General features: G+C 33.2%; 1 protein-coding gene across 3 annotated transcripts in view; it reads left to right on the top strand.

Annotated features, from left to right (window-relative positions):
* The window catches only part of DopEcR (G-protein coupled receptor DopEcR), a 30,001-nt gene extending 22,511 nt beyond the window's left edge, over positions 1-7,490 (top strand). For 2 of the 3 annotated variants that reach the window (XM_089696302.1, XM_089696310.1), the window contains exons 2-4: positions 567-739; positions 3,771-4,027; positions 5,224-7,490. In XM_089696302.1, coding sequence (XP_089552428.1) covers positions 568-739; positions 3,771-4,027; positions 5,224-5,820 — 1,026 coding nt within the window. In that variant the 5' untranslated portion in view covers position 567 and the 3' untranslated portion in view covers positions 5,821-7,490. The remainder of the gene's footprint in view (positions 1-566; positions 740-3,770; positions 4,028-5,223) is intronic. The other variant, XM_089696318.1, reaches the window with a different exon arrangement.
* The last annotated feature ends 6,130 nt before the right edge of the window (positions 7,491-13,620 follow it).

Below are 13,620 nucleotides of genomic sequence, written 5' to 3'. Positions count from 1 at the left end.
ACTTTCTTGTTAAATATTGTGCTTAAAATAATAGACATTAAAATGGAAAATTAATTGAACGTTCATAAAAAAACCAATGGAGTATGTAACATTGAGATTCAGAGAATGGTTGATTGTTTTTTTAACGATAAAAATTTACATTTAAATACTCTATCTGGCTGTCTTCTGTAATGTGCTTTTTTCATTTCTCCTTAATTTATAAATAAAATAATTTCCATTGACAATAAGAATAGTCCGATATGCAGAATAAGACATAGGTACCTTAATAAAAACATGTTTCAGTACACATTATTTTGCATCCCATACTTAAGATCCTTATCCTATTTAATAGGATGCTGTCGAAAACTATTATCATATTTAAAATGATCATTTGAAATAGAAAGAGTATTAAAGGGACGAAATAAGTGTACTTAATATATTACTAAGTATACTTAATCATTACGGATAGATATACCTAGTGTCTCCTGCAGGCACATAAGCTAACATAAAGCACTTCGGGAATTAAAAATTAATTACTAAACTTTATTATTAGTACTTAATTACACTTGGTATTGTCGTGTCCCCAGGATGCCAGCTCGCATTCTGAGCCGGGGTTCGCTGGGCGGCGCGGAGGTCAGCATGGCCGACAACCCGCTCGCCACATTCGAGTCGCTCACACAGGCTGGCATCATAGCCGTCATCGGGGTGGCCATCATCATCTCCAATCTGCTCATTATAGCCGCGTTCCTTAATTTTAAAGGTGAGAAATACTTTTAATCCTTCCTATAGTCATTTTTATTTTCCCTCAATCAATCCATTTTTTACTGTCAATAAGGAATCATTACACAGCAATCTCGCCTGATGGTAAGCTAGACTTAACAGTCCAAGATGAAACACCTTTATCTCTTATCTTTTAAAGCAATCCTCTCTCAAGCGGGCTTATGCAAATTAGGCGCCAGCTACTTTGTCAAATATTATGACGTATAAAAAAAATCAGTTAGAAGTAGGCTTATGCCATGAATCAATTTCAAATTTCAAGTATACCTACGTGAAAAGAAAGTAAAATGCGCAAGTGACATTTTTTTTAAGTAAATTATTCTTATAAAATAACGGTACACTTTCTATCCATGAAAATTTAAGGGTGCCTCGCGTATTACTACCAAATCAGAGATTTTAAGAAACGATAAAACAATTTGGTAAATATGTTTGAGGTTTTTATTTAATATTAATAATATAGATAAATATAAAAAGTTATTTTAGTCAAAGGGGTCAAAGCTTTGTCAAAATATCACAATTGAGAGAGGCTTTCTGGTGCTTTCTGTTTCTAGACCGGGAGATACTGACACAAAATTTCGAGTCATTTGTAACAAGGATGGCGGTTCTACAGGGGTCTTAGTACGCAATGACAAAAAGAAAAATGATGGTGTGAACGCTGGTACCGGTGGCTTAGTCGCGTGGGCGTTTGTCGAACTCGTCGGAAAAATAGCGAAAGTCAAACGATTTGTAACACAAAAATTTTAGAATTTAACGATAGCCCATAAAAAAGTAGTAGGCGGTAGTGTCATGCCATACTTTTCCGGTGTGACTTACAGCCCGCCATACCGACGCGAATGTGTTGATTTAAATAAAACAATCATTCAACCATTTGTACCAGGCTAACTTTTGCACAGGTAACTATCGTCGTGCAGCCATTTACGAAAATCGCCATGCCATACTTTTCGGACGATTCCAAATGGTCGCCATACCGCCGAAAATCTGCAAAAAATTTTTATTTCGCCAAACTTTTTGTACCAGTATTGCATTTGGATTTTTGGAGAGTATTTGATAAAATGTGACCATTATTATATTTGCCATACTTCTAGTAGGGGGAAAAAGTGCTGTTATACTTGAAAACTTAATTTATTATTAATTTATATAAGTGAAGATTTCCAACACATAGATCTTTGAAATTTTGTATTTATATTTGTTGATCCTCAAACTTACAGGAAAAATAAGTGCCATACTGTTACAAATCGTTTGACTTTCGCTATTTTCCGACGAGTTCGACTAACGCCCACGCGACTAAGCCGCCGGTACCAGCGTTCACGCCATCGTTTTTCTTTTTGTCATTGCGTACTAAGACCCCTGTAGAACCGCCATCCTGTTACAAATGACTCGAAATTTTGTGTCAGTATCTCCCGGTCTATTCGTAACGTTGTCAAATATTAAAATATGATGTCACGAGCCACTGTCGAGATTTTTCCGTTTATATTTATTTATTTCCACTTTATTTCCATATTGCGAATTTGAATTATAAAATGGACGACAGTTTTCATAAATATTGAATAAACGTTACATTTACAACGTGCATATCCATTAGATATTACTAGCGGTCCGCCCCGGCTTCGCCCGTGGTACATATGAAAAATAGATGTTGGCCGATTCTCAGACTTACCCGATATGCACAGAAAATTTCATGAGAATCGGTCCACCCGTTTCGGAGGAGTATGCAGACTAACATTGTGACACGAGAATTTTATATATAAGAAGATTAAAGCTTATTTTTACGTAGCTATGACAAGTTTATTTCACTATTTAGCGTATCTTTATTTTAAGCGTGTTTTTAAAAATAAGAAATTACGTCTTTAGGAGAATATAATCTATCATGTACCATATTATTAAAGTAAAACTTTTATTACATCGTCTCAAACTTTTTGGTCTGTGTAGCGCATGTCGCGTGACGGTCGGACCATACGATAATTATCGTACAAATACGATAATTTTGTGCCTAAGTTTCACTTTTACCGTGGTTTCATAAAACCACACAACATTTTTATATTTTGTATTTTTTTTGAAAATAAATGATTTGTTTATTTATTTATTTACTACAGCTGTTTCTGGCTGAAACCAAACAATTAATAGGATGTTTTTTCGAATATAAATAATATACGTATTTGAAACACGCTTTTATTAATTTAAGCTGTGAATAATTATTTTGTGTTGCGTGCTAAATAAACAGTACGTAGATAATCGTTCTTTCAACGCCAATAGAAACTTCTCAATGGGTAAAATTTTAACGAGTTTCAAATTAAAGAAAGTTCCATTACTCTGAAAGTTTCAATTCAGGTGAGGCGAAGATTCATAACCTACTATTAAATTTGTATTTACTTTCTTTTAGAAGTAATATTTGTATAAGAGGACTAAAAAACACAGTTATTAAAACCCCGAATAGGCGCTAGGTCAGTGTAATAAATTGTTTTAAAATTTTAAATTATTTTTGCGGTATGTTATATATTTTTAGGCAAAACCAATTGAATTTTTGTATCGAAATTGAATCAGGCCAGACATACAGGTCAGGCATGAAAACGTAATAAACGTTTAATATTAGTACCGATATAGTTATATTTCAATACCTATAAGGTATCTGGGTTAACTATTTGTGTATCTGATTTAATATTCCTGAGTGAACGACTGACCTACTGAGCCTACCGTAGATATCTAAATATAAGCACACCTTATCGAGGCTAGTGGCACTAAAGTTCGACTGATCGGTTGGCTAGTGACCCTGCCTTCCAAGCCAGAGGTTGTGGGTTCGATTCTGACCCAGGGCAAATATTTGTGTAATGAACATAGATGTTTGCTCTGTGTATGGGTGTTAAGTATTTATTTAAAATTAAATATGTATGTTTATCAGCTATTTGGTTTCCATAACACAAGCGAAAGCTTAATTTAGGATCAGATCGTGCCATGTGAAAAATGGTCCTGAAATATTAATTATTTATTTATTTAAAGTTGTATGTGGTACGTTCCAGGGCTGTCGAACGAGGTGATCAACTACTACCTGCTGTCGCTGGCGGTGGCGGACCTGCTGTGCGGTCTGTTCGTGGTGCCGCTGTCCGTGTACCCGGCCATCACGGGCCGCTGGATGTTCGGCGACCTCATGTGCCGCCTCGTGGGGTACCTCGAGGTCACTCTCTGGTCCGTCTCCGTGTACACCTTCATGTGGATCTCGGTCGATAGATACCTCGCCGTTAGGAAACCGCTCCGTTATGAGACGGTTAGTTTGACGGTAGATATCATTTTCTTTATTACTCTTTCTTCCACGTTATCGGTGATCTGGTTCTAATGACGTTTCGGAGTCAAAAATACGTAAGCTCGGTGTGTTTAGTGTCTCATTAGCCGTACTGCATCGGTAGAGGCTTCACGTAGCGATAGTGACTCGAGGTAGGGTTCGTTCGTTACCGTAAGCATCGACTCGTCCGTGGAGATCCCATCTGCATGCGTATGCATTCCGATGTGTACATTTCGATGATTATAACAGTACATCGGTCTGAGAGCATGGATTTTATAATTTTTCATAATTAGCATTCATTTTGCCAACATTGTCACAAGAGCCAGAATGCCTTATGGATCTGGAAACACGCTACATTTACTCACAGACCCCAGTCAGACATTTGCTATTAACTAGATGATCAATTTTAAATTACTTATTCCCCCTTTTTGCTTTCGATAGAAAATATAGTGTGTTTCTAGTATTATTATATAATTAGTAGCTGCATGTTTTACCCAATTTTGATCTAACAATGAATACCTACCATTTTCTATTCTTATCTTTTTCATTCTTATGTCAACCTCTTCTAGACTTTGCAAAGTTTGTATAAAATTGGCGGCCTAAATTCAAAATTTAACTCAAATAATAATAAACGACATCATCGTAATGTATTATGTATCGGTGAGGTCGTTACGCAAGCCGTTCATAAATTGCATAATTAATGGAGGTAATTAAGTATTGATAACAAGCAATTTTGTGGTACCTATTTAATAGTATGAACTTTTCCACAATAATTGCTTAAAAATTATCGTATCTATCTTTATGTATAAGACAAATATTACAATTTGTAATTTAATTATTAAATCTTGATAAAGTATTAGAAATATAGCAAATAATAAACATTCTTATTAAATTTATTATTTAATTTGCCTCTTTCTATTAATGTCTATACAAGAATCTATATTGGAAATGAAACACTACGAATGTAAGCAATTTATTCATTATAATTGAACTCGACGTTTCTCTCGGTGGATTACGTGACCGAGATCGCTTTAATGCGTTCGAAACGCCAGGGAAATGATAATAAATAAAGTATTTACATCGTGTAAAAAATTATCCTTATTAGTATGAATACAAAATTCAAAATTGGTGTTTATGAACGGCCCCTCCAATAATATTTTTTATCCGCAAATAATACTACATTGCTTGACTAGGTACAAACCCGCACGCGAAGCCAATGTTGGATGGTTTTCACCTGGATATCGGCGGCCATGCTCTGCTGTCCACCGCTCCTCGGTTACAAGAAAGACGCGAACTTCGACAAGGAAACTTTAATCTGTATGTTGGATTGGGGCACGACGTATGCGTACACAGCAACGTTAGCGATGCTAATCCTCGGCCCGAGCGTTATATCCATCGTCCACAACTATTACTACATATTTGCTATGAAGAGAAAGTTGAACAGCGGGGCTCCGATCCACGACAAGGAATACGCGACGGCGCTCGCCGAGAACTTGGCCAATCCCAGCCACTGGATGAGCTTTGTGATGGTGACGACGTTCTGGCTCAGCTGGGCGCCGTACGCCGGCGTGCGGATGTACGAGTACTTCACAGACCAAGAGCTGAAGATACCCATGCTGCACTTCGGGATGGTGTGGCTGGGTATCCTCAACTCGTTCTGGAAAGTGATCATTCTCATATCGCTGAGCCCGCAGTTCCGGCTCGCGCTGCGCATACTTTGCCTGACCGCGTGCTGTCGGTCCAAAGGGCGCCTGCAGGCCGAGCTCGTAGGCATGGACAATGACGACTAATATAGATTATTCGGCTGTGTAGTGGTGCCCGACGAACCTCTCACGCTCTAAAAGCAATATCCGACCTCGTATGGACAATGCGATCGCTACGAGTCATTCCTATAGATCGTAAGACCCGTGCCTAGTTTAAGTAGAGTGACAGATTTAGGTTTGCTGCGTGCGAACGTTTCGTTTGATGTTCTATATCAATATGATTGAATTTTTTCAATTTTTCGACAATAAATTTATTTGTAACAACAAATGTTGCGTGCCGGCGATCATATCACTTATGAATTTGGCTGTTTTAGATATGATAAGTAAGAGTTTACAACAAGCGTTCATTTATGTGCCTGAAGTTTAACTACTGTGACATTAGTGCAGACTTGCGTTCCCAACACGATAGTTGTTCACTCGATAGTCAATTTCTCTCGGAAGTTAGGAGTTATCACGTTTTGTATATACGTAAAGCCATTAAAATAAATAGGTACGTTTTGAAAAGAATTACTCTACGATAGATATGTATTAAAATATATTACATATAACCAAATAATAAAATAAGATATTATCAATTTAAAATCTTATTTCAGATCTCTGAAAAGTTAATCTTTTCGAAACGTACTTAAATTTATTTAAGTATAAACTAGTTTCAGATTCTAAATAAATACCTCTAAGTTAAATGTGTATATAATGTATATTATTTTTTGATACGTTATAATTACGTTATTAGTATAAAATGTTTGTCGAGTATTCATATATAGGTAATTAAATCTTGTTATCTGTCATCGAGTCATTTTCTCGTATATTCACTGTTTTCACTATATTAATGTATGAAGGCACTCGGCTGAAATTATTAATAAGCCATTTTAATATATTTAAAAATGGCAGGTCCATCGAATACAAAGTTCTTCGTAGATTTTATTATAATGTTTCTGTGATCACACGACTGCCCGTAAAAGCTATGTCATTCTTAGAGTTGCCATACTATCTACTATTTAATATCATTATATAAACTAGTAAAATAGATCACGTTACTAAAACACATACTATCCATGGAAGTAGTAATTACTAAAATGTACTTAATACTTTCATGAAACTGACCTATGCGGAAATTGATATGCTAAGACAAATAGAAAAGTATGTGCTTTTATGTAATTAGTGGGGCTCAATCACATTCTAAACTTGATGGTGTTTATATACATATTTTCGTATGTATATTTTATTAAATCGTTATTAACTCATATCTGTATTTTGTATGAGTTAGCTTAGATACATATAGCGATCTCAAACGTAGAATATAATTTTCTGCCTTATACACGTTACTACTGATGAGAAGCAATATTACTGAGCGAATAAAATTGAGCTTGGTTTAGTGTCTCAAGAAATGTTGGAAATTTATAACGGCAATGGTAATATTGATGGTATTTAGTGAAGAAACACCTTGTTAGATAAGGGTGATGATGATGGTGGTGATGGTTCGAGGTTAAGAGGGAGTTCGACTTGACATGTGTTGTATATAATGTGATACGGACTTGATATTATTAGAATCGGATCTCTTTATAAAGTTATGATTGTATGAGTAAAGTTTACGAGAGTTGTTTGAATTATTAAGTAGAAGGTATGCTGTGCGCAAAACATTTTATTATTAATAGCAATAAATAAATCACATAGCGCGACCGTTAAAGCCGGCTACTCACGTAGGTACCTGCCGCAGGGGCAATATTGGAACTATTACGTTTGGTCGGCGGTCGGAGCAATTTCAGTTGTTCTCTAAATTGCCTCTGCTTGCCTATACACATCACAATTAAGGCCAATTAAGGGTGCAATTCCAATATTGCCCCTGCAGCAGGTACATGAGAAGCCGGCTTAATTCAAAATGCTAACAATAATCCGCATGTTCTTATGAAATGTTTAAATGTCGGTTCAGTAGAAATGGTTGTTGTAAAATGTAAATGTACAATTGCGTTGAGTGAAGGCTGTATTCAGATTTTTGTGCTTCTGATGTGGATTGTAATGGTGTCATGTGGGAAACCAAAGAAATACACATGAACATTATTTTCTTGTTTGATTTTACGCAGGTATGGTACAATTGACACTTGTAAATGGATTTTAACGCGATTTATTTATTAAATTTTTATTCAAACATTTTTGATACTTTATAGAGTAAACATAATATGCCTTTGGCCATATTCGCTGTAAGTAGTGATTATAGTAATAGATAAATGGCGTTTAAAATCATTAAAAACAATTCCTACTTCCTAGAGTCCTATAAATGTAACTCGATTTATTTAATAAAGTTAACTTTAGTTTCCCATTGTGTTATTCATTGTTATTGTTAAAAAAACATTGATTTATTACTGTACTATATCTTTATTTTTGTGAATTTCATTGGTTACATAATTAATGTGTAATGTATGTTTGTTTATATTTGTATATATTGTAATTTATATTATGTCTATTGTTATTTATATTATATCTTATAACTTCCAGGAAAATTTCCTAACACATTTAATAATTATAAACATGTTATAGTTAATAAATAAAACGCATAGGGAATTTTTGCAATTGAAGCGAACTTTGAATATTTACTAGAAATACTCGTAATGCCTCAGGCCTTAATTAGACTTCATAATATGTAAAAACTAATCACGTAATTTCTCATCTTAAATTAAAACACCATTTTACTAAAAACATTCAAATTACGTAGTGAATAGTTGTATTTGAAAAAAGGCATGTATGAATTAGTACGACTGTCTGAATGTAGCCAATATTTTAAAATATTGATGTTGTTGTTTGTCGTCTCTGTACAAATAGTTCACGTTGATTAAATAATATATTTAATATTATTTCCGTTGTTTTATTTGGTCTACGATCGCCTTTTAGTGCAAAACAAGTACCTAGTACCTACGCTCAATGCGTGTGAAGTCCCGTGTTCCCTTGTGGGGTATGGGGCAGACGATTGCCTACCGGTGCGAATGCCAAAGTTAGTGGCATATCCTAGGTCAACACTTGTGTTAAGTCCCGTGTTCTCTTGTGGGGCATGGGGCAGATGCATTAAATATCTGTTTCACTTATCGATTATCTGTATAGACAAGTAGGTGATCAGCTATTTGTGTCCTGTCATACCTTGACATTTATTTTTGTTAGTCATCACCGGGGATCGAACCCAGGACACATCGGATCGGTTCACCACCCCTACGCTCAAGCGTTAAGCACTCAACGCTTTGCGTGGCGTAGGTACCTAAGTCCTAAATTATTATAACTTCATATCGTGTATCCATTGCCGCTTGCCCTCAGCTCATTCAAGTTTCTAATGAAAATTATCTACATTCTGTTTGCAACAGATATGTCTCCATTGTTATACGAGAACAAGGGTGTATCTCTTATCGTGTAATGTGGAGATAACATACATTTGAAACCGTGCACTGTCTCTATAATAGTTAGCTTGGTAGTTGGCTTGATATTTATATATTTAACTAGCGCCCGCCCCGGCTTCTCCCAAAGTATATGTTTACGTTTTCTCTCCATAAGAACAGTCCTCGTACTTCAAGGAATATTATAAAAAAAATAATTAACGAAATAAATTCAGCTGTTCTCATGTATACAGAATAGAGAAAAAAGGATTGGATCGAAAACGAACGAACGTTCGTTTCGTATGAATACTTACTAAAAGTACCTACTGAATTGATTTTATAACCCAAAGGAAGAAAGATAAAATAAATAAACACATAGGTTTTTTAATAAAAAAGTTAAACTAAGAGGGGAAAGTTCGTTTTAATAACTCAGAAAAGTTGTAAATTAAGTTTATTTAGCGTGAGTTTCACACCCGGGGCTTTAATTAACCTTCATAAAAGTACGCTGTTTACATAAAATAAAACAGACTTCTACTAGACTTTGCAGTTTGAGGTTTTGAAGTTCAATGGTAATCACAACGTTCACTTCCCGATATTGCCCTGACTTGTCTCCATCTGCCAAATGGTCCGAGAAATTATTTTATTATTATTTTTCAGACTTTAATTTTAGTAATAATCTATAGTACCTAATATTATATTCTACATAGAACAATGGCCGTATTCATAAACGACTTAGGTACTGAGTGAAAAGCTACGACGAATTATATTTAAAATTACAAGAAATACATTTGTATTGGTTAATTTTTTAACTGCTCAAATAAAAACATTTATATAGCTGATATTATTTATAAAGTTGATATTAATTTATCGTTTCAGTAGTTAAATACCAAAATTGTCTGCAATCGAGTCGTTTGTGCATCAACCCAGAGGCGCAGAACTGACAGCTTTACGCGCTTCCAATAATTATGAGGTGAGGGACACTCTGTGTCACTGTGCTTTTGATATCGCTGAAAAGATGAGAAAAAGATTTTCGTAGGAATTACATTAAAACTTTTAACAGTTAGAACTTTTATTTCATCTAAAATTGGACGTAAGTGTAAATGCTAAAACCTAAATATTTTTCTACATTGGATTACCTACGTGTTGGATATATTTTTGGTGATGCATTATACATATACACACACATGTATGATGTGGCACTTGATTAGGGAACTATGTTATTAAGAATTAACTTTTATTATGTTAACTTGCTTCAGTAGAAAAATATTCAGTGTCCCCTTAATACAAAAAACTTAGGTTCCTTCAATAATTAAATATTATTAATACGGACAGGATTTTTTTTCATAATTACCTCAAAGACAACGAAACAACGACGAGGTGTATTTATTTGTACTTAACATTTCATTTTATTGTCAATTCCAACAGAATCAAGTTAAATAAAAAACTAGGTTACAGCGTAGCTGATTTTATTGCCAGGATGAACAGACAACAAATTAAAATTGAAATTAAGCACCATTTTATTGAGTTAATCAGTATGAACTAACATTTTTTGTTTGTGAGTCGATAACTTAATTTTCTATATTTTTTAATTTTTACTTGTAATAGATATATCTGTAAAAAATACATTATTTGAATGTAAAAATACGGTATTCATATTTTAAGCCCTTACCACAACAAAAATGCTAAGAGCGAAATGAACCTTCAAATTATCACGGCCACTGAAAAACTTTTACAAACTTTCGCTCTTATGCAAAACTTTAGTTGCCGCTACTCGCCCCTAGATGGCGCTGACCGCCGAGCGGCGCGCGTCAACTCCCATCTGGGGCGGTGCATATTTACCTTCCCTATTGCACATCGTAAATTGCAATAGTTGTGACAGAGATAAATAGATGTTCGCATCCGTCACGCAACTACGGCGACCACGTGCTTCGCCCACGGCCTGAAAGTTTGAACTTGCAAGTTTTGGTAAACAGTACCTAAAAGTTTTGTGCAGCGATTTCATTTCGTTTCGCGGAAATCGCTTGCAACTTTCCATTTCCATGTTGTCGTCTAATAGATCGGATATTTATTTGAGAACGATGTTTACAGTCGCAACTTGAATGAGGTTGTATTTCCTATTTAAGTATATAAAATACTATGGAATGTCTCGTAGCCTTCGTAACGTAGTTCGTGCAGTGTGACTTTGTTGAGTGTAAATGTTTTTTTTGTGTTTTGTTAGTTTGAATGAAATATAAAGAAGTGTAGTACTTTACATATATTTAAGTAACATAATGAAATTTCATTAGATGTTACAAAGGATTTTTTAACTCTATACATCCCATAAAATGTTATAATATTAATGTATATAGGTATAAGCTTAATTATAAAGGATAGGATTTGAAATAAAACACGACTAATCTGCTTAAACATATATAATAAACCAATTGGTTCGACCAATTACACGTAAATACATTTTAGATTTATATTATAATTTACTACTATATGTCTTTGAAGAAAATATTATCATAAATTTTGTAGTTAACTTCACACAATGAAAATATTCACCAAATCAATGTATGAACTGAAATCTTTTTTTTTTGCCAAAATCTAATTGTGAGCTATTGCAGCTATCTATAGGTGTTGATTTTGAAGCTTACCGGTTTCTATATAAATATTTTAATCACTTCTAAAATATTATAATTCAACTGTTAAACCGAAATTTTGTTAATCATCTATTAATTTTTGAATTTTTTCTTAAATTTTTAGTTGGCACATCAAATGTTCTACGGTAAGCTTCACAGAATAAAAATTGTTAATTTTTTCAAATATTAAATGTGAATTGTGTCAAACCAACTATTTTTGCGTGTGATTTTCACTACTACAACATAAGCTTATACTAACAAGAATTTATTATTATAAAGGGATGCATACAATAATATTTTTTTTTTTCATAAAATTTTTTAGTCTTTACTCACATTTGAAAATTTATCTGAATAGAATCATTTACATCAAAAAGTAGACGCGTTTTTTATACTTGGCAAAATAGTAAATAACTAAAAGATTGCAAGAGTACTGATTTTTTTAAAGATTAAAATGAATTCTTTAACTATATCAAAATATAGATAAAAAAATAAACATTGTTCGTTCTATCTTGCCAAGTCAATAATAATTTTAGATGCCAATTTGTTTTAAAAAAAAGTCGCAAATATGTAAATAAAAATAATTCTCACATCAAATCATCTGGCGTTATTTATTCTTTAGGTGTATCTTTGTTTAACGTTTGCCAGAGTTTCACTAAAATGGTTCCTTCATTTCTCGATGTTGCCAGAACTGTTCCGCTCCGATATAGATAAATTAGTCGAAAAATAATTACTTTACACAGGTCAGACCCGCGAAAACTACGTTTTATATACTATAAATACATAGAACATCCAATAACATGTATTATAACTAAGCTACAGTATATAATGTTATATATTGATACGTTTAGGATAGTTTTGGACAGGGTCCTTTTAGAGACAGATGTAGGTACTTACTGAAATATTGACCGTATTTTATTTTAATTTAAATAGAAATACTTGAAAGCCAATTTTTAAATTTATAAATGCAATTGGTACGTAATTTTGTTTATATCAATAATTCAAATAAATTCAATAAAAAAAACATTTTTTTGTATAATATAAAAATGCAGATCAAAATTTGAGTTGCCAATTTAAAAAATAAAGATTTTTTGACGAAATTTTTAGGGTCAAGTCAGTAACTAATTTGTTTCGTTGAAGTTAGAAAATCTGTCGATAAATAATAAAATAACATACTTGCAATCGCTTTATAATGATTGCTGAGATCAGCTGAAAACTTAATTAGTGAACAAAAGTGCATAATCAAATATTATGTGTAATCTTGTAAGATGTGTTGCCAATTTCATTATTTCCGTATTTATTTGGATAATTTTGTAAACCGACTCATTTAAATCGCGTTGTTTTAAATTAATTTTATGTATAAATAATTAATACAGAAATTCTACATCCAATTTAATACAATTTTAGAACATTTCATTATACACTTTTACCCTTGAATTACATCTAACATTAAATATGCATACATTTGCAATAACTATAACATCAATAAATATATTCTATAAGCATATTTTAATAAATTGTTAAAAAGGTAAATTGTGCTATGGATATGTTATTAATTATTATTTTAAATTTCTGTAAAATTTGAGGTTATGCGTTTTAATTGTAAATATTTTTTTGAAAGGCAATACAGTTTTATAATTGTATTGCCAGTATGAGCATTAAACAATGAATAACTGTAAACACAACCTAATTCTAAAATCACTTAAAAGCAAATTTTAATAAAGGAAAAAAATCCAAATATTTTTTATACTTTTTTGGTCCTTTGAGAAAGAGCATCGCAAAATCGAAAAATGGTTAAATCAAAGATTTTCCAATTGGAATCGAATTCGAAAAAATCCTCGTAAAATCGTAAA

Source organism: Colias philodice, chromosome 1 (genome assembly GCF_061535455.1).
Source record: "Colias philodice isolate Cphi_HAF_F1 chromosome 1, ilColPhil1 Martin Lab GWU primary, whole genome shotgun sequence".
NCBI lineage: Eukaryota > Metazoa > Arthropoda > Insecta > Lepidoptera > Pieridae > Colias > Colias philodice.
Note: the sequence above shows the minus strand (reverse complement) of the source record. Positions and strands in the feature narration are given on the sequence as shown.